This window comes from Pseudophryne corroboree, chromosome 10, assembly GCF_028390025.1.
Source record: "Pseudophryne corroboree isolate aPseCor3 chromosome 10, aPseCor3.hap2, whole genome shotgun sequence".
In the NCBI taxonomy this organism is placed as follows: Eukaryota; Metazoa; Chordata; class Amphibia; order Anura; family Myobatrachidae; genus Pseudophryne; species Pseudophryne corroboree.
In genome coordinates, this window is record NC_086453.1 from 251,903,311 (window position 1) to 251,925,607 (window position 22,297).

Below are 22,297 nucleotides of genomic sequence, written 5' to 3' on the forward strand. Positions count from 1 at the left end.
GGGGGGTATTCCACTGCCCGCGCTCTCCTCTGAGGCCCGTGAGGTACTGGAGGCGCCTTTGACGCTCGCGGAGGTGACTGCGGCTATTGGTGTGTCCCCTAATGGCAAGGCTCCGGGGTGTGATGGAATTCCCTCAGAAGTATACAAAGCTCACGTTGATTTTTTTGGGCCCAGGCTCCATGCCTTATACTTAGATATATTTGCCAATAATGAACTTCCCCCTTCTATGTCAGAGGCAATTATAATAGTGATTCCAAAGCCCGGTAAGGACCCTAAGTCCCCAGACTCCTATAGGCCGATATCCCTTATTCCCACCGACGCTAAGATCCTGGCAAAGATATTGGCAGTACGACTTAACACAGTGATCACCTCCCTTGTTCACCCGGACCAGACTGGCTTCATGCCAGGGAAGTCCACGTCTATTAACCTGCGTCGACTGTATACCATTTTGCAACTCCCATATGACTTCCCTTCTGACTCGGCTGTGGTCTCGCTGGACGCGGCCAAGGCCTTTGACAGTATCGAAAGGGCTTATTTATGGGAGGTGATGGCTTGTATGGGCTTTGGGCCCAACTTTGTCAGATGGGTTAAATTACTGTATCAACATCCGAGTGCCAGGATCTTGGTGAATGGTTATGTTTCCCCCTCCTTTCAATTGTCCCGTGGTACTAGGCAGGGCTGCCCCCTATCCCCCGCGCTGTTTGCTCTGGCCGTTGAGCCCTTGGCCTGTTTGGTAAGATCACACCCAGATATTGTGGGAATTCGTACGGGCTCACGCGAGGATAGGATAGCACTCTATGCCGACGACCTGTTGTTGTTTTTGCAAGACTACGCCAGGTCAATGCCTATTCTGCTGCGTGTGATTGAGGGCTTTGGTGCTCACTCGGGTCTTCGGATCAACTGGTCTAAATCATACATTATGCCAGTCATAGGCCCCCCTCCGACCGTTCCCAAAATCTCCCTACCATTATGTTGGACAACACAATTTAAATACCTTGGAATCCAAATAACTAATGACCCCTCTGATTTCATCCCTCTGAACCTGGACCCGACCATGCAGCAGATCATGCGCAAATCCAAAACCTGGTGTAGGCTTCCACTGACGGTGTCTGGCAGGGTTAATCTCATTAAAATGATCATACTGCCAAAACTTTTATACATTATTCTCCAGTCCCCTGTATATATCTATCCATTATTCTATAGAAAATTGAATAGTGTTCTATCCTCACTGATTTGGGCTAACAAACGACCTAGGATACAGTTAAATACCCTCACCAGGCAGCGCTCTGATGGCGGCCTAGCTATGCCTAACTTTCAGATGTATTACTACGCTGCTCAGCTGACTCACATTAGTGTATGGGGGCAGGATTCTGGCAATGATTCTTTACATTGTGAGTTCATCCGCTGCTATTTTCCTCACCTCTCTCCTATGCAGGTGCTGCTGAGTGGGAGCATAGCCCGGTTTCTTCCCCCTATCATTTTTCAGGCCTTAAAAATATGGCGGGCCCTGAGAGATCTCTTAGGGTACGAGGACCTGGACCCAGACACCCCCCTTTGGTATTCTGATTGGCTTCCCGAGCTGCATGCGCTTGAGGGACGGGAGGTATGGGCCCCTAGATCTGTGGTTTCTATTTCCCAACTTTACCTAAATAGTGTGTTTAAATCCTTTCAGCAACTGAAAGATGAGTTTGATTTACCCAACTCCTATTTTTTCAGATACCTTCAACTTCGACATGCCCTCCAGTCCCAGTTTGCTGAGTCCCCCCCACGAATCCTCCCATTTCCCATCAAGACATTCGTGACTACTTTGGGTCGAGCTAAAATGGTCTCCCTTGCGTATGGATATCTTATTACCAAACTCCATGCGGACCCTTTGACACGTCTCCGTGGAAAATGGGAGGAGGACATAGGTCTCATAACTGAGGAGGACTGGGCCCTTGCTCTGGAATATCCTGCTACAGTCACCAAGTCCCTCAGATATCAACAAATTCAACTCTTCATCCTACATAGAACATATATGACTCCAGCTAGACTGGCCTCTTTTGGGACTGGTAGATCTGGCCTCTGCCCTAAGTGCGGGGTGGATGAGGGAACATTTTGGCACCTCGTGTGGGACTGCCCGAGACTGCGGGTATTCTGGTCGGGGGTTAGGTCAATTCTGGAGAGTACGGGAGTGACTGGCGGATTGCTTACCCCACAATTCTGTATTTTGGGGATGGGATGTTCCACTTCTGAGACTGGTCCAGTGGATCTATATGCTCCCAGTGTATGCGCCTTGGCTAAGGTTTGCATTGCGAGGCTCTGGATGGCCCCTGGTGGCCCTTTAGTTTCTGCGCTTAAGACCCTAGTTAATGATACAATAGTCAAGGAAAGATACATTTACATGAAACAAAACGCATCAGCCAAATTTGAAAGAGTCTGGTCTCCATGGCTGGAATCTCCCCACTCCCACCTGGTCCCTCAATTATAGTGGATACTGAAAAGCTATTGTGCCACTGAATTAATGAATTACTGAATTACTGTTTAATGACGTATGTTTAGATGGTTGATTGCTGAGCTCTGCGGGTTCGCCTGGTTGTATACACGACTGATAAGGTCCTGATTTAGATGATCACTCCTTAATATGTTTCTTTCAATGTTTCTTTCCTCTTGTTTCCTACTTCTTTTCTTTTTTTTTTTATGTACCCTCTGTCTTGTTGGGTTAGTTTAAGGGCGATAATTCCAAAAAATATCATGGGGATTTATATATTAGTGGCGGATGTTGCAGGATCAAACGTGCTACTTAAATGTGTATTTGTTTGTTTGTTTTTTGTTTTTTTTTATGCTCATTTCCTCATGGACACAGCCTGATACTACACTGCTGTAAATATATCTCATAAATGAGGATGCGACTTATTTGCTATATGTGATGTGCCGTTGATATGCAATGTCTGTAACTTCATTTTCATTCTATTGAATAAAAATTACTTTATAAAAAAAAAATGTAAAGTAGTTACGGGTAAGCACCAGCAATATAACTCTCTCTGCACATGTTATATCTGCTCCCCCTGCAGTGCACATGGTTTTGCCCATTAGCTAACAAATTTGCTGCTGCGATCAGATCTGCATATGGCCTATTGAATTGCTCACATTGGAGGCCATAGTCACCCTGATGATGTGCACCTAGCATAGGGCTGGTGAAAGTTACAATGATGCCACTGGTGGTTGTGTCTAAAGATGCACAAAGCATGATCGCAGCATCTGTAGACACTGAGAGTGGGCAACTCTGATCTTGATTATTTGGATGCATGAATGTACACCAGAGATCAGCATTGTAGCGTCATTAGCATAAAGTCACAGAAGCAACTGCAGCAAAAGACTCAAGGATGGCCGCAACTGTGTCCAACTCAGAATCAGACCTTATGGGGAGGATTCCTGCCCCCTCAGCAGACTCCACCCCCGTAACACACCACGCATCCATTAGCGCTGCTTCCATAAATTTCTCAGGCTGGTTTTCCATCCCAATTCGCCCCTGAGCTGAGATAACAGGACGAGTAAAAATTGAATGAAGCAGAAGAACAGCTGTTTACTTTTAAGCAGTGGCTTGCATGAAGACATTGAACATGTTTGGTTTTAAATTAGAGATGAGCGCCGGAAATTTTTCGGGTTTTGTGTTTTGGTTTTGGGTTCGGTTCCGCGGCCGTGTTTTGGGTTCGACCGCGTTTTGGCAAAACCTCACCGAATTTTTTTTGTCGGATTCGGGTGTGTTTTGGATTCGGGTGTTTTTTTCAAAAAACCCTAAAAAACAGCTTAAATCATAGAATTTGGGGGTAATTTTGATCCCAAAGTATTATTAACCTCAAAAAACATAATTTACACTCATTTTCAGCCTATTCTGAACACATCACACCTCACAATATTATTTTTAGTCCTAAAATTTGCACCGAGGTCGCTGTGTGAGTAAGATAAGCGACCCTAGTGGCCGACACAAACACCGGGCCCATCTAGGAGTGGCACTGCAGTGTCACGCAGGATGGCCCTTCCAAAAAACCCTCCCCAAACAGCACATGACGCAAAGAAAAAAAGAGGCGCAATGAGGTAGCTGACTGTGTGAGTAAGATTAGCGACCCTAGTGGCCGACACAAACACCGGGCACATCTAGGAGTGGCACTGCAGTGTCACGCAGGATGTCCCTTCCAAAAAACCCTCCCCAAACAGCACATGACGCAAAGAAAAAAAGAGGCGCAATGAGGTAGCTGACTGTGTGAGTAAGATTAGCGACCCTAGTGGCCGACACAAACACCGGGCCCATCTAGGAGTGGCACTGCAGTGTCACGCAGGATGTCCCTTCCAAAAAACCCTCCCCAAACAGCACATGACGCAAAGAAAAAAAGAGGCGCAATGAGGTAGCTGACTGTGTGAGTAAGATTAGCGACCCTAGTGGCCGACACAAACACCGGGCCCATCTAGGAGTGGCACTGCAGTGTCACGCAGGATGTCCCTTCCAAAAAACCCTCCCCAATCAGCACATGATGCAAAGAAAAAGAAAAGAAAAAAGAGGTGCAAGATGGAATTATCCTTGGGCCCTCCCACCCACCCTTATGTTGTATAAACAAAACAGGACATGCACACTTTAACCAACCCATCATTTCAGTGACAGGGTCTGCCACACGACTGTGACTGATATGACGGGTTGGTTTGGACCCCCCCCAAAAAAGAAGCAATTAATCTCTCCTTGCACAAACTGGCTCTACAGAGGCAAGATGTCCACCTCATCTTCACCCTCCGATATATCACCGTGTACATCCCCCTCCTCGCAGATTATCAATTCGTCCCCACTGGAATCCACCATCTCAGCTCCCTGTGTACTTTGTGGAGGCAATTGCTGCTGGTCAATGTCTCCGCGGAGGAATTGATTATAATTCATTTTAATGAACATCATCTTCTCCACATTTTCTGGATGTAACCTCGTACGCCGATTGCTGACAAGGTGAGCGGCGGCACTAAACACTCTTTCGGAGTACACACTTGTGGGAGGGCAACTTAGGTAGAATAAAGCCAGTTTGTGCAAGGGCCTCCAAATTGCCTCTTTTTCCTGCCAGTATAAGTACGGACTGTGTGACGTGCCTACTTGGATGCGGTCACTCATATAATCCTCCACCATTCTATCAATGTTGAGAGAATCATATGCAGTGACAGTAGACGACATGTCCGTAATCGTTGTCAGGTCCTTCAGTCCGGACCAGATGTCAGCATCAGCAGTCGCTCCAGACTGCCCTGCATCACCGCCAGCGGGTGGGCTCGGAATTCTGAGCCTTTTCCTCGCACCCCCAGTTGCGGGAGAATGTGAAGGAGGAGATGTTGACAGGTCGCGTTCCGCTTGACTTGACAATTTTGTCACCAGCAGGTCTTTCAACCCCAGCAGACCTGTGTCTGCCGGAAAGAGAGATCCAAGGTAGGCTTTAAATCTAGGATCGAGCACGGTGGCCAAAATGTAGTGCTCTGATTTCAACAGATTGACCACCCGTGAATCCTTGTTAAGCGAATTAAGGGCTGCATCCACAAGTCCCACATGCCTAGCGGAATCGCTCCGTGTTAGCTCCTTCTTCAATGCCTCCAGCTTCTTCTGCAAAAGCCTGATGAGGGGAATGACCTGACTCAGGCTGGCAGTGTCTGAACTGACTTCACGTGTGGCAAGTTCAAAGGGCATCAGAACCTTGCACAACGTTGAAATCATTCTCCACTGCACTTGAGACAGGTGCATTCCATCTCCTATATCGTGCTCAATTGTATAGGCTTGAATGGCCTTTTGCTGCTCCTCCAACCTCTGAAGCATATAGAGGGTTGAATTCCACCTCGTTACCACTTCTTGCTTCAGATGATGGCAGGGCAGGTTCAGTAGTTTTTGGTGGTGCTCCAGTCTTCTGTACGTGGTGCCTGTACGCCGAAAGTGTCCCGCAATTTTTCTGGCCACCGACAGCATCTCTTGCACGCCCCTGTCGTTTTTTAAAAAATTCTGCACCACCAAATTCAAGGTATGTGCAAAACATGGGACGTGCTGGAATTTGCCCATATTTAATGCACACACAATATTGCTGGCGTTGTCCGATGCCACAAATCCACAGGAGAGTCCAATTGGGGTAAGCCATTCCGCGATGATCTTCCTCAGTTGCCGTAAGAGGTTTTCAGCTGTGTGCGTATTCTGGAAAGCGGTGATACAAAGCGTAGCCTGCCTAGGAAAGAGTTGGCGTTTGCGAGATGCTGCTACTGGTGCCGCCGCTGCTGTTCTTGCGGCGGGAGTCCATACATCTACCCAGTGGGCTGTCACAGTCATATAGTCCTGACCCTGCCCTGCTCCACTTGTCCACATGTCCGTGGTTAAGTGGACATTGGGTACAACTGCATTTTTTAGGACACTGGTGAGTCTTTTTCTGACGTCCGTGTACATTCTCGGTATCGCCTGCCTAGAGAAGTGGAACCTAGATGGTATTTGGTAACGGGGGCACACTGCCTCAATAAATTGTCTAGTTCCCTGTGAACTAACGGCGGATACCGGACGCACGTCTAACACCAACATAGTTGTCAAGGACTCAGTTATCCGCTTTGCAGTAGGATGACTGCTGTGATATTTCATCTTCCTCGCAAAGGACTGTTGAACAGTCAATTGCTTACTGGAAGTAGTACAAGTGGGCTTACGACTTCCCCTCTGGGATGACCATCGACTCCCAGCGGCAACAACAGCAGCGCCAGCAGCAGTAGGCGTTACACGCAAGGATGCATCGGAGGAATCCCAGGCAGGAAAGGACTCGTCAGACTTGCCAGTGACATGGCCTGCAGGACTATTGGCATTCCTGGGGAAGGAGGAAATTGACACTGAGGGAGTTGGTGGGGTGGTTTGCGTGAGCTTGGTTACAAGAGGAAGGGATTTACTGGTCAGTGGACTGCTTCCGCTGTCACCCAAAGTTTTTGAACTTGTCACTGACTTATTATGAATGCGCTGCAGGTGACGTATAAGGGAGGATGTTCCGAGGTGGTTAACGTCCTTACCCCTACTTATTACAGCTTGACAAAGGGAACACACGGCTTGACACCTGTTGTCCGCATTTCTGGTGAAATACCTCCACACCGAAGAGCTGATTTTTTTGGTATTTTCACCTGGCATGTCAACGGCCATATTCCTCCCACGGACAACAGGTGTCTCCCCGGGTGCCTGACTTAAACAAACCACCTCACCATCAGAATCCTCCTGGTCAATTTCCTCCCCAGCGCCAGCAACACCCATATCCTCCTCATCCTGGTGTACTTCAACACTGACATCTTCAATCTGACTATCAGGAACTGGACTGCGGGTGCTCCTTCCAGCACTTGCAGGGGGCATGCAAATAGTGGAAGGCGCATGCTCTTCACGTCCAGTGTTGGGAAGGTCAGGCATCGCAAACGACACAATTGGACTCTCCTTGTGGATTTGGGATTTCAAAGAACGCACAGTTCTTTGCGGTGCTTTTGCCAGCTTGAGTCTTTTCAGTTTTCTAGCGAGAGGCTGAGTGCTTCCATCCTCATGTGAAGCTGAACCACTAGCCATGAACATAGGCCAGGGCCTCAGCCGTTCCTTGCCACTCCGTGTGGTAAATGGCATATTGGCAAGTTTACGCTTCTCCTCCGACAATTTTATTTTAGGTTTTGGAGTCCTTTTTTTTCTGATATTTGGTGTTTTGGATTTGACATGCTCTGTACTATGACATTGGGCATCGGCCTTGGCAGACGACGTTGCTGGCATTTCATCGTCTCGGCCATGACTAGTGGCAGCAGCTTCAGCACGAGGTGGAAGTGGATCTTGATCTTTCCCTAATTTTGGAACCTCAACTTTTTTGTTCTCCATATTTTATAGGCAGAACTAAAAGGCACCTCAGGTAAACAATGGAGATGGATGGATTGGATACTAGTATACAATTATGGACGGACTGCCACGGTTAGGTGGTATAAAAAAACCACGGTTAGGTGGTATATATTATAATAATAATACAATTATGGATGGACGGACTGCCTGCCGACTGCCGACACAGAGGTAGCCACAGCCGTGAACTACCGCACTGTACACTGGTTGATAAAGAGATAGTAGTATACTCGTAACAACTAGTATGACACTATGACGACGGTATAAAGAATGGAAAAAAAACCACGGTTAGGTGGTATATATTATAATAATAATACAATTATGGATGGACGGACTGCCTGCCGACTGCCGACACAGAGGTAGCCACAGCCGTGAACTACCGCACTGTACACTGGTTGATAAAGAGATAGTAGTATACTCGTAACAACTAGTATGACACTATGACGACGGTATAAAGAATGAAAAAAAAACCACGGTTAGGTGGTATATATTATAATAATAATACAATTATGGATGGACGGACTGCCTGCCGACTGCCGACACAGAGGTAGCCACAGCCGTGAACTACCGCACTGTACACTGGTTGATAAAGAGATAGTAGTATACTCGTAACAATTAGGATGACACTATGACGGTATAAAGAATGAAAAAAAAAACCACGGTTAGGTGGTAGGTATATAATAATAAATAATACAATTCTGGTCGGACGGACTGCCTGCCGTGTGCCGACACAGAGGTAGCCACAGCCGTGAACTACCGCACTGTACACTGGTTGATAAAGAGATAGTAGTATACTCGTAACAATTAGGATGACACTATGACGGTATAAAGAATGAAAAAAAAAACCACGGTTAGGTGGTAGGTATATAATAATAAATAATACAATTCTGGTCGGACGGACTGCCTGCCGTGTGCCGACACAGAGGTAGCCACAGCCGTGAACTACCGCACTGTACACTGGTTGATAAAGAGATAGTAGTATACTCGTAACAATTAGGATGACACTATGACGGTATAAAGAATGGAAAAAAAAACCACGGTTAGGTGGTAGGTATATAATAATAAATAATACAATTCTGGTCGGACGGACTGCCTGCCGTGTGCCGACACAGAGGTAGCCACAGCCGTGAACTACCGCACTGTACACTGGTTGATAAAGAGATAGTAGTATACTCGTAACAATTAGGATGACACTATGACGGTATAAAGAATGAAAAAAAAACCACGGTTAGGTGGTAGGTATATAATAATAAATAATACAATTCTGGTCGGACGGACTGCCTGCCGTGTGCCGACACAGAGGTAGCCACAGCCGTGAACTACCGCACTGTACACTGGTTGATAAAGAGATAGTAGTATACTCGTAACAATTAGGATGACACTATGACGGTATAAAGAATGAAAAAAAAACCACGGTTAGGTGGTAGGTATATAATAATAAATAATACAATTCTGGTCGGACGGACTGCCTGCCGTGTGCCGACACAGAGGTAGCCACAGCCGTGAACTACCGCACTGTACACTGGTTGATAAAGAGATAGTAGTATACTCGTAACAACTAGTATGACACTATGACGACGGTATAAAGAATGGAAAAAAAACCACGGTTAGGTGGTATATATTATAATAATAATACAATTATGGATGGACGGACTGCCTGCCGACTGCCGACACAGAGGTAGCCACAGCCGTGAACTACCGCACTGTACACTGGTTGATAAAGAGATAGTAGTATACTCGTAACAACTAGTATGACACTATGACGACGGTATAAAGAATGAAAAAAAAACCACGGTTAGGTGGTATATATTATAATAATAATACAATTATGGATGGACGGACTGCCTGCCGACTGCCGACACAGAGGTAGCCACAGCCGTGAACTACCGCACTGTACACTGGTTGATAAAGAGATAGTAGTATACTCGTAACAACTAGTATGACACTATGACGACGGTATAAAGAATGAAAAAAAAACCACGGTTAGGTGGTATATATTATAATAATAATACAATTATGGATGGACGGACTGCCTGCCGACTGCCGACACAGAGGTAGCCACAGCCGTGAACTACCGCACTGTACACTGGTTGATAAAGAGATAGTAGTATACTCGTAACAATTAGGATGACACTATGACGGTATAAAGAATGAAAAAAAAAACCACGGTTAGGTGGTAGGTATATAATAATAAATAATACAATTCTGGTCGGACGGACTGCCTGCCGTGTGCCGACACAGAGGTAGCCACAGCCGTGAACTACCGCACTGTACACTGGTTGATAAAGAGATAGTAGTATACTCGTAACAATTAGGATGACACTATGACGGTATAAAGAATGAAAAAAAAACCACGGTTAGGTGGTATATATTATAATAATAATACAATTATGGATGGACGGACTGCCTGCCGACTGCCGACACAGAGGTAGCCACAGCCGTGAACTACCGCACTGTACACTGGTTGATAAAGAGATAGTAGTATACTCGTAACAATTAGGATGACACTATGACGGTATAAAGAATGAAAAAAAAAACCACGGTTAGGTGGTAGGTATATAATAATAAATAATACAATTCTGGTCGGACGGACTGCCTGCCGTGTGCCGACACAGAGGTAGCCACAGCCGTGAACTACCGCACTGTACACTGGTTGATAAAGAGATAGTAGTATACTCGTAACAATTAGGATGACACTATGACGGTATAAAGAATGAAAAAAAAAACCACGGTTAGGTGGTAGGTATATAATAATAAATAATACAATTCTGGTCGGACGGACTGCCTGCCGTGTGCCGACACAGAGGTAGCCACAGCCGTGAACTACCGCACTGTACACTGGTTGATAAAGAGATAGTAGTATACTCGTAACAATTAGGATGACACTATGACGGTATAAAGAATGGAAAAAAAAACCACGGTTAGGTGGTAGGTATATAATAATAAATAATACAATTCTGGTCGGACGGACTGCCTGCCGTGTGCCGACACAGAGGTAGCCACAGCCGTGAACTACCGCACTGTACACTGGTTGATAAAGAGATAGTAGTATACTCGTAACAATTAGGATGACACTATGACGGTATAAAGAATGAAAAAAAAACCACGGTTAGGTGGTAGGTATATAATAATAAATAATACAATTCTGGTCGGACGGACTGCCTGCCGTGTGCCGACACAGAGGTAGCCACAGCCGTGAACTACCGCACTGTACACTGGTTGATAAAGAGATAGTAGTATACTCGTAACAATTAGGATGACACTATGACGGTATAAAGAATGAAAAAAAAACCACGGTTAGGTGGTAGGTATATAATAATAAATAATACAATTCTGGTCGGACGGACTGCCTGCCGTGTGCCGACACAGAGGTAGCCACAGCCGTGAACTACCGCACTGTACACTGGTTGATAAAGAGATAGTAGTATACTCGTAACAACTAGTATGACACTATGACGACGGTATAAAGAATGGAAAAAAAACCACGGTTAGGTGGTATATATTATAATAATAATACAATTATGGATGGACGGACTGCCTGCCGACTGCCGACACAGAGGTAGCCACAGCCGTGAACTACCGCACTGTACACTGGTTGATAAAGAGATAGTAGTATACTCGTAACAACTAGTATGACACTATGACGACGGTATAAAGAATGAAAAAAAAACCACGGTTAGGTGGTATATATTATAATAATAATACAATTATGGATGGACGGACTGCCTGCCGACTGCCGACACAGAGGTAGCCACAGCCGTGAACTACCGCACTGTACACTGGTTGATAAAGAGATAGTAGTATACTCGTAACAACTAGTATGACACTATGACGACGGTATAAAGAATGAAAAAAAAACCACGGTTAGGTGGTATATATTATAATAATAATACAATTATGGATGGACGGACTGCCTGCCGACTGCCGACACAGAGGTAGCCACAGCCGTGAACTACCGCACTGTACACTGGTTGATAAAGAGATAGTAGTATACTCGTAACAATTAGGATGACACTATGACGGTATAAAGAATGAAAAAAAAAACCACGGTTAGGTGGTAGGTATATAATAATAAATAATACAATTCTGGTCGGACGGACTGCCTGCCGTGTGCCGACACAGAGGTAGCCACAGCCGTGAACTACCGCACTGTACACTGGTTGATAAAGAGATAGTAGTATACTCGTAACAATTAGGATGACACTATGACGGTATAAAGAATGAAAAAAAAAACCACGGTTAGGTGGTAGGTATATAATAATAAATAATACAATTCTGGTCGGACGGACTGCCTGCCGTGTGCCGACACAGAGGTAGCCACAGCCGTGAACTACCGCACTGTACACTGGTTGATAAAGAGATAGTAGTATACTCGTAACAATTAGGATGACACTATGACGGTATAAAGAATGAAAAAAAAAACCACGGTTAGGTGGTAGGTATATAATAATAAATAATACAATTCTGGTCGGACGGACTGCCTGCCGTGTGCCGACACAGAGGTAGCCACAGCCGTGAACTACCGCACTGTACACTGGTTGATAAAGAGATAGTAGTATACTCGTAACAATTAGGATGACACTATGACGGTATAAAGAATGAAAAAAAAACCACGGTTAGGTGGTAGGTATATAATAATAAATAATACAATTCTGGTCGGACGGACTGCCTGCCGTGTGCCGACACAGAGGTAGCCACAGCCGTGAACTACCGCACTGTACACTGGTTGATAAAGAGATAGTAGTATACTCGTAACAATTAGGATGACACTATGACGGTATAAAGAATGAAAAAAAAACCACGGTTAGGTGGTAGGTATATAATAATAAATAATACAATTCTGGTCGGACGGACTGCCTGCCGTGTGCCGACACAGAGGTAGCCACAGCCGTGAACTACCGCACTGTACACTGGTTGATAAAGAGATAGTAGTATACTCGTAACAATTAGGATGACACTATGACGGTATAAAGAATGAAAAAAAAAACCACGGTTAGGTGGTAGGTATATAATAATAAATAATACAATTCTGGTCGGACGGACTGCCTGCCGTGTGCCGACACAGAGGTAGCCACAGCCGTGAACTACCGCACTGTACACTGGTTGATAAAGAGATAGTAGTATACTCGTAACAATTAGGATGACACTATGACGGTATAAAGAATGAAAAAAAAAACCACGGTTAGGTGGTAGGTATATAATAATAAATAATACAATTCTGGTCGGACGGACTGCCTGCCGTGTGCCGACACAGAGGTAGCCACAGCCGTGAACTACCGCACTGTACACTGGTTGATAAAGAGATAGTAGTATACTCGTAACAATTAGGATGACACTATGACGGTATAAAGAATGAAAAAAAAACCACGGTTAGGTGGTAGGTATATAATAATAAATAATACAATTCTGGTCGGACGGACTGCCTGCCGTGTGCCGACACAGAGGTAGCCACAGCCGTGAACTACCGCACTGTACTGTGTCTGCTGCTAATATAGACTGGTTGATATTTAAAGAGATATTAGTAGTATACAACAATACTATACTGGTGGTCAGGCACTGGTCACCACTCCTGCAGCAAAAGTGTGCACTGTTAATTAATATAATTGTACTCCTGGCTCCTGCTAACAACCTGCAGTGCTCCCCAGTCTCCCCCACAATTAATTATAAGCTTTTAATTTATACATTGATGACTGTGCAGCACACTGGGCTGAGCTGAGTGCACACAGACTGAGTCACACTGTGTGACTGACTGTGCTGTGTATCGTTTTTTTTTTCAGGCAGAGAACGGATATAGCAGAGAGAAGTGAACGGATATATTATATTAAATAAAAGTTAACTAGCAACTGCACTGGTCACTGACTGTGGTAAACTAACTCTGTCTGCGACTCTGCACAATCTCTCTCTCTCTATCTAATCTATCTCTATTCTAATGGAGAGGACGCCAGACACGTCCTCTCCCTATCAATCTCAATGCACGAGTGAAAATGGCGGCGACGCGCGGCTCCTTATATAGAATCCGAGTCTCGCGATAGAATCCGAGCCTCGCGAGAATCCGACAGCGTCATGATGACGTTCGGGCGCGCTCGGGTTAACCGAGCAAGGCGGGAAGATCCGAGTCGCTCGGACCCGTGAAAAAAAACATGAAGTTCGGGCGGGTTCGGATTCCGAGGAACCGAACCCGCTCATCTCTATTTTAAATTTTCTAATATGAGCAAGATATGTTTTAAAATGGACACCTTCGAATAATGGCCCTCATTCCGAGTTGTTCGCTCGCTAGCTACTTTTAGCAGCATTGCACACGCTAGGCTGCCGCCCTCTGGGAGTGTATCTTAGCATAGCAGAATTGCTAACGAAAGATTAGCAATTCGGCTATTAAGTATTTCCTTGCAGTTTCTGAGTAGCTCCAGACCTACTCCTAGATTGCGATCACCTCAGTCCATTTAGTTCCTGGTTTGACGTCACAAACACGCCCTGCGTTCGGCAAGACACTCCTCCGTTTCTCCAGCCACTCCTATGTTTTTACCTGGCATGCCTGCGTTCTTTAGCACACTCCCTGAGTTTCCGCCCAGAAACACCCACTTCCTGTCAATCACACTACGATCAGCAGAGCGATTGAAAAGCTTTGTTCGCCCGTGAGTAAAATAGCATAGTTTTGTGTAAATTTGCTTAGCGCGTGCGCTCTGCTGTGCATACGCATGCGCAGAACTGCTGGATTTTAGCCTAATAGCAATTCTGCTAAAAATAGCAGCGAGCGAACAACTCGGAATGAGGGCCCATGTCATTATATTTGAGGATTAGTAATGTCATAAATTGTCAATTTTTAAAATGCAGACCACAGGGCAAAATATTATTTTGTGTTTTATTGTTTTTGTTTCTTACATATATTTATGTCACTTGCATATTATGAAGTGTTTCATCATGCATGAAAGGTTTGGAACATTAAGGATCAACGTAAAATACATTTCAGCTCATGATATAAACATATCATTTTGGCGAACAACAGAAGATCTGACATTGCTCAAAAATCCATCTGTGACCGAAGGCGAGTGGGACCTTACCCATGTGCTGCCCAGCTACACAGAATTTACTGACAATGACGGCAAATATGGAAAGATAACATTCTATGTAAGTCGATTCTGCTGCTTTTCTAAAATAGATTTATTATACTAGCATTGAAGATCTAGCACATGCCAGTTAAACTCAGTCTCCAACCCGCCCCCTCCTCTCTGGCCCCTCCTCCCCCCACAGCTCCAGCCGAATACCCCAGCAATTGGTCCTTTTCTCTGAACCCCCCCCCTCCCCCACAGTGGGTGCCATTGGGGTGTGCACCCAGGCTTTCACTGTTCACTCATTGAGGAGATAGGACTTACTATTTACAATTATTATATGGATGGTCATTATTACTAAGCAGGATTGATGTCACCCACACCATACCTACTATAAACTGATGCAGAGTTGAAAGTAAATCGGGCATACATTGCTCTAAAACAAGGATGGGGAACCTTCGGCCCTCCAGCTGCTGTTGAACTACACATCCCAGCATGCCTTGCAACAGTTTTAGCATGGCCAAATAGCAAAACTGTAGCAAGGCATGCTGGTATGTGTAGTTCAACAACAGCTGGAGGACCGAAGGTTCCCCATCCCTGCTCTAAAAGATGTGATGAAAAATGTTATACTAACTATTCATCTGTATTTGCAGCATATGAGCCTACTTTGTGTCAAGTTATTGAGTCAGTGTGCCCTCACTGAATTTGTCTCTGTAATGCCTCTTCCCATTCCAATTCTGTTGCATTGCATTAGCCCCTAAATCTGTGTGTGTTTAATAATTGCTGGAAAAATTACCATTCTACATTTTCTTTAAATATATTCCTTTTCTTCTCTTTTTCTTTTCCTTCCTATCCTTTATCACATAACATGAATCAAAACTAAAACTGTTCCATTGGTGAATATTAATACCCCATGTATCAAAGGAAGCCAAAAAAGTGATTTTACTAGAGATGTGCACTTGAAATTTTTCGGGTTTTGTGTTTTGGTTTTGGGTTCGGTTCCGCGGCCGTGTTTTGGGTTCGACCGCGTTTTGGCAAAACCTCACCGAATTTTTTTTGTCGGATTCGGGTGTGTTTTGGATTCGGGTGTTTTTTTCAAAAAACACAAAAAAACTGCTTAAATCATAGAATTTGGGGGCCATTTTGATCCCAAAGTATTATTAACCTCAAAAACCATAATTTCCACTCATTTTCAGTCTATTCTGAACACCTCACACCTCACAATATTATTTTTAGTCCTAAAATTTGCACCGAGGTCACTGGATGACTAAGCTAAGCGACCCTAGTGGCCGACACAAACACCTGGCCCATCTAGGAGTGGCACTGCAGTGTCACGCAGGATGGCCCTTCCAAAAAACACTCCCCAAACAGCACATGACGCAAAGAAGAAAAAAAGAGGCGCAATGAGGTAGCTGTGTGAGTAAGATAAGCGACCCTAGTGGCCGACACAAACACCTGGCCCATCTAGGAGTGGCACTGCAGTGTCACGCAGGATGGCCCTTCCAAAAAAACACTCCCCAAACAGCACATGACGCAAAGAAGAAAAAAAGAGGCGCAATAAGGTAGCTGTGTGAGTAAGATAAGCGACCCTAGTGGCCGACACAAACACCTGGCCCATCTAGGAGTGGCACTGCAGTGTCACGCAGGATGGCCCTTCCAAAAAACACTCCCCAAACAGCACATGACGCAAAGAAAAATGAAAGAAAAAAGAGGTGCAAGATGGAATTGTCCTTGGGCCCTCCCACCCACCCTTATGTTGTATAAACAGGACATGCACACTTTAACCAACCCATCATTTCAGTGACAGGGTCTGCCACACGACTGTGACTGAAATGACGGGTTGGTTTGGACCCCCACCGAAAAAGAAGCAATTAATCTCTCCTTGCACAAACTGGCTCTACAGAGGCAAGATGTCCACCTCATCATCATCCTCCGATATATCACCGTGTACATCCCGCTCCTCACAGATTATCAATTCGTCCCCTCTGGAATCCACCATCTCAGCTCCCTGTGTACTTTGTGGAGGCAATTGCTGCTGGTCAATGTCTCCACGGAGGAATTGATTATAATTCATTTTAATGAACATCATCTTCTCCACATTTTCTGGAAGTAACCTCGTACGCCGATTGCTGACAAGGTGAGCGGCGGCACTAAACACTCTTTCGGAGTACACACTTGTGGGAGGGCAACTTAGGTAGAATAAAGCCAGTTTGTGCAAGGGCCTCCAAATTGCCTCTTTTTCCTGCCAGTATAAGTATGGACTGTCTGACGTGCCTACTTGGATGCGGTCACTCATATAATCCTCCACCATTCTTTCAATGGGGAGAGAATCATATGCAGTGACAGTAGACGACATGTCCGTAATTGTTGTCAGGTCCTTCAGTCCGGACCAGATGTCAGCATCAGCAGTCGCTCCAGACTGCCCTGCATCACCGCCAGCGGGTGGGCTCGGAATTCTGAGCCTTTTCCTCGCACCCCCAGTTGCGGGAGAATGTGAAGGAGGAGATGTTGACAGGTCGCGTTCCGCTTGACTTGACAATTTTGTCACCAGCAGGTCTTTGAACCCCAGCAGACTTGTGTCTGCCGGAAAGAGAGATCCAAGGTAGGTTTTAAATCTAGGATCGAGCACGGTGGCCAAAATGTAGTGCTCTGATTTCAACAGATTGACCACCCGTGAATCCTTGTTAAGCGAATTAAGGGCTCCATCCACAAGTCCCACATGCCTAGCGGAATCGCTCCCTTTTAGCTCCTCCTTCAATGCCTCCAGCTTCTTCTGCAAAAGCCTGATGAGGGGAATGACCTGACTCAGGCTGGCAGTGTCTGAACTGACTTCACGTGTGGCAAGTTCAAAAGGTTGCAGAACCTTGCACAACGTTGAAATCATTCTCCACTGCGCTTGAGACAGGTACATTCCACCTCCTATATCGTGCTCAATTGTATAGGCTTGAATGGCCTTTTGCTGCTCCTCCAACCTCTGAAGCATATAGAGGGTTGAATTCCACCTCGTTACCACTTCTTGCTTCAGATGATGGCAGGGCAGGTTCAGGCGTTTTTGGTGGTGCTCCAGTCTTCTGTACGTGGTGCCTGTACGCCGAAAGTGTCCCGCAATTCTTCTGGCCACCGACAGCATCTCTTGCACGCCCCTGTCGTTTTTTAAAAAATTCTGCACCACCAAATTCAAGGTATGTGCAAAACATGGGACGTGCTGGAATTTGCCCATATTTAATGCACACACAATATTGCTGGCGTTGTCCGATGCCACAAATCCACAGGAGAGTCCAATTGGGGTAAGCCATTCCGCGATGATCTTCCTCAGTTGCCGTAAGAGGTTTTCAGCTGTGTGCGTATTCTGGAAACCGGTGATACAAAGCGTAGCCTGCCTAGGAAAGAGTTGGCGTTTGCGAGATGCTGCTACTGGTGCCGCCGCTGCTGTTCTTGCGGCGGGAGTCCATACATCTACCCAGTGGGCTGTCACAGTCATATAGTCCTGACCCTGCCCTGCTCCACTTGTCCACATGTCCGTGGTTAAGTGGACATTGGGTACAACTGCATTTTTTAGGACACCGGTGAGTCTTTTTCTGACGTCCATGTACATTCTCGGTATCGCCTGCCTAGAGAAGTGGAACCTAGATGGTATTTGGTAACGGGGGCACACTACCTCAAGAAATTGTCTAGTTCCCTGTGAACTAATGGCGGATACCGGACGCACGTCTAACACCAACATAGTTGTCAAGGCCTCAGTTATCCGCTTTGCAACAGGATGACTGCTGTGATATTTCATCTTCCTCGCAAAGGACTGTTGGACAGTCAATTGCTTGGTGGAAGTAGTAAAAGTGGGCTTACGACTTCCCCTCTGGGATGACCATCGACTCCCAGCAGCAACAACAGCAGCGCCAGCAGCAGTAGGCGTTACACGCAAGGATGCATCGGAGGAATCCCAGGCAGGAGAGGACTCGTCAGAATTGCCAGTGACATGGCCTGCAGGACTATTGGCATTCCTGGGGAAGGAGGAAATTGACACTGAGGGAGTTGGTGGGGTGGTTTGCGTGAGCTTGGTTACAAGAGGAAGGGATTTACTGGTCAGTGGACTGCTTCCGCTGTCGCCCAAAGTTTTTGAACTTGTCACTGACTTATTATGAATGCGCTGCAGGTGACGTATAAGGGAGGATGTTCCGAGGTGGTTAACGTCCTTACCCCTACTTATTACAGCTTGACAAAGGCAACACACGGCTTGACAAATGTTGTCCGCATTTCTGGTGAAATACTTCCACACCGAAGAGCTGATTTTTTTTGTATTTTCACCAGGCATGTCAACGGCCCTATTCCTCCCACGGACAACAGGTGTCTCCCCGGGTGCCTGACTTAAACAAACCACCTCACCATCAGAATCCTCCTTGTCAATTTCCTCCCCAGCGCCAGCAACACCCATATCCTCCTCATCCTGGTGTACTTCAACACTGACATCTTCAATCTGACTATCAGGAACTGGACTGCGGGTGCTCCTTCCAGCACTTGCAGGGGGCGTGCAAATGGTGGAAGGCGCATGCTCTTCACGTCCAGTGTTGGGAAGGTCAGGCATCGCAACCGACACAATTGGACTCTCCTTGTGGATTTGGGATTTCGAAGAACGCACAGTTCTTTGCGGTGCTTTTGCCAGCTTGAGTCTTTTCATTTTTCTAGCGAGAGGCTGAGTGCTTCCATCCTCATGTGAAGCTGAACCACTAGCCATGAACATAGGCCAGGGCCTCAGCCGTTCCTTGCCACTCCGTGTGGTAAATGGCATATTGGCAAGTTTACGCTTCTCCTCCGACAATTTTATTTTAGATTTTGGAGTCCTTTTTTTACTGATATTTGGTGTTTTGGATTTTACATGCTCTGTACTATGACATTGGGCATCGGCCTTGGCAGACAACGTTGCTGGCATTTCATCGTCTCGGCCATGACTAGTGGCAGCAGCTTCAGCACGAGGTGGAAGTGGATCTTGATCTTTCCCTAATTTTGGAACCTCAACATTTTTGTTCTCCATATTTTAATAGGCACAACTAAAAGGCACCTCAGGTAAACAATGGAGATGGATGGATACTAGTATACTTATGGATGGACCAGCGACTGCCGACACAGAGGTAGCTACAGCCGTGGACTACCGTACTGTGTCTGCTGCTAATTTAGACTGGATGATAATGAGATGAAATTAATATATATATATATATATAATATCACTAGTACTGCAGCCGGACAGGTATATATATTTATTATGTAATGACTGATGACGGACCTGCTGGACACTGTCAGCTCAGCAGCACCGCAGACTGCTACAGTAAGCTACTATAGTAGTATGTATCAAGAAGAAAGAGAAAAAAAAACCACGGGTAGGTGGTATACAATTATGGATGGACCAGCGACTGCCGACACAGAGGTAGCTACAGCCGTGGACTACCGTACTGTGTCTGCTGCTAATATAGACTGGATGATAATGAGATGAAATCAATATATATATATATATATATATATATATATAATATCACTAGTACTGCAGCCGGACAGGTATATATATTTATTATGTAATGACTGATGACGGACCTGCTGGACACTGTCAGCTCAGCAGCACCGCAGACTGCTACAGTAAGCTACTATAGTAGTATGTATCAAGAAGAAAGAGAAAAAAAAAACCACGGGTAGGTGGTATACAATTATGGATGGACCAGCGACTGCCGACACAGAGGTAGCTACAGCCGTGGACTACCGTACTGTGTCTGCTGCTAATATAGACTGGATGATAATGAGATGAAATTAATATATATATATATATATATATATATATAATATCACTAGTACTGCAGCCGGACAGGTATATATATTTATTATGTAATAACTGATGACGGACCTGCTGGACACTGTCAGCTCAGAAGCACCGCAGACTGCTACAGTAAGCTACTATAGTAGTATGTATCAAGAAGAAAAAAAAAAACACGGGTAGGTGCGGTATACATATACAATTATATATATATTATATACAATTATATATATATATATATATATATTAAACTGGTGGTGATTAATTAAACTGGTGGTCAGGTCACTGGTCACACTATCAGCAACTTGCAAGTAGTACTCCTAAGCAGACAATCACAATATATACTGGTGGTCAGTGTGGTCACAATGGCAGTGTGGCACTCTGGCAGCAGAGTGCCAGCAAAAGTGTGCACTGTACGTTAAAATATGTACTCCTGCTCTCAGACTCTAACTGCTCCCCACTGTCAGTGTCTCCCCCACAAGTCAGATATACAGTCACACTATCTATCACTTCAGCAAGTAGTAGTACTCCTCCTAATGCTCCCCAAAATTACTAAAGTAAATAATACTGTGTCTCTCTCTACTCTAGTCTCACTCTCTATAAACGGAGAGGACGCCAGCCACGTCCTCTCCCTATCAATCTCAATGCACGTGTGAAAATGGCGGTGACGCGCGGCTCCTTATATAGAATCCGAGTCTCGCGATAGAATCCGAGCCTCGCGAGAATTCGACAGCGGGATGATGACGTTCGGGCGCGCTCGGGTTAACCGAGCAAGGCGGGAAGATCTGAGTCGCTCGGACCCGTGTAAAAAAACCTGAAGTTCGGGCGGGTTCGGTTTCCGAGGAACCGAACCCGCTCATCTCTAGATTTTACATGGTACATTTTGTACAATTAAATCTACCCCATGTTGAGTTACTCTCCTGAATGGTCCATGTGACTACAAAAATTCTGGGAACACGTCACTACCAGGTTCCCTGGACAGCAAGTCAGTCTCCCACATCCTGCCAACTTCCCTACTGAAATAAATGAGGCCCACTTTGACCTGGTGGGCAGGTTGAATTGCATCCTTGTGATACCAGTCTTGCAGCTTAAATCTCTCACTCCAGGAAATTCTGTAGGGAAAATAAACACCGGGTTTAAACCGGTACTACGCATATTTCCGTTTTTCGGTCCTGCTGTGGAACGAAAACCACGGAAACGGGAAGGAGGCACATTTCTGGATCTCCCCTTTAAAAAGCACATCCCCACAGTATGGCAGCATGATGTGAAAAAGGATTACACCTATCCGAAACACGTTGTGCTGGATGCCGTTTCTACAAGCAGTGGATATAAAGGAGTCCCCTTGAGGCTAAGATTGGTGGTGTGTTGTCACATTGCCTACCTGGAAACTGAACCTTCTTCATGGGCACACACCACCAGTCATAGATGGTATGACCTTGGACTTATCCTTTCCAATAATGCACTTTAAAAGTTTGTCTTCAAGACGACAACCAAGCAACTATATGTATATTTATTGTGATACCTGCCAAAGTATCTAATCATTCACTTCTTCTTTTTTTTGCATTTTATGCAAAAGTTTACATA

At 45.4% G+C, this 22,297-nt stretch overlaps 1 protein-coding gene across 1 annotated transcript in view; it reads left to right on the forward strand.

The window, feature by feature from the left end:
• The window catches only part of LOC134965284 (5-hydroxytryptamine receptor 3A-like), a 124,860-nt gene that overhangs the window by 48,952 nt on the left and 53,611 nt on the right, over positions 1-22,297 (forward strand). The window contains exon 6 of the mRNA XM_063941767.1: positions 14,841-14,998. Within this exon, the coding sequence (XP_063797837.1) occupies positions 14,841-14,998 (158 nt within the window). The remainder of the gene's footprint in view (positions 1-14,840; positions 14,999-22,297) is intronic.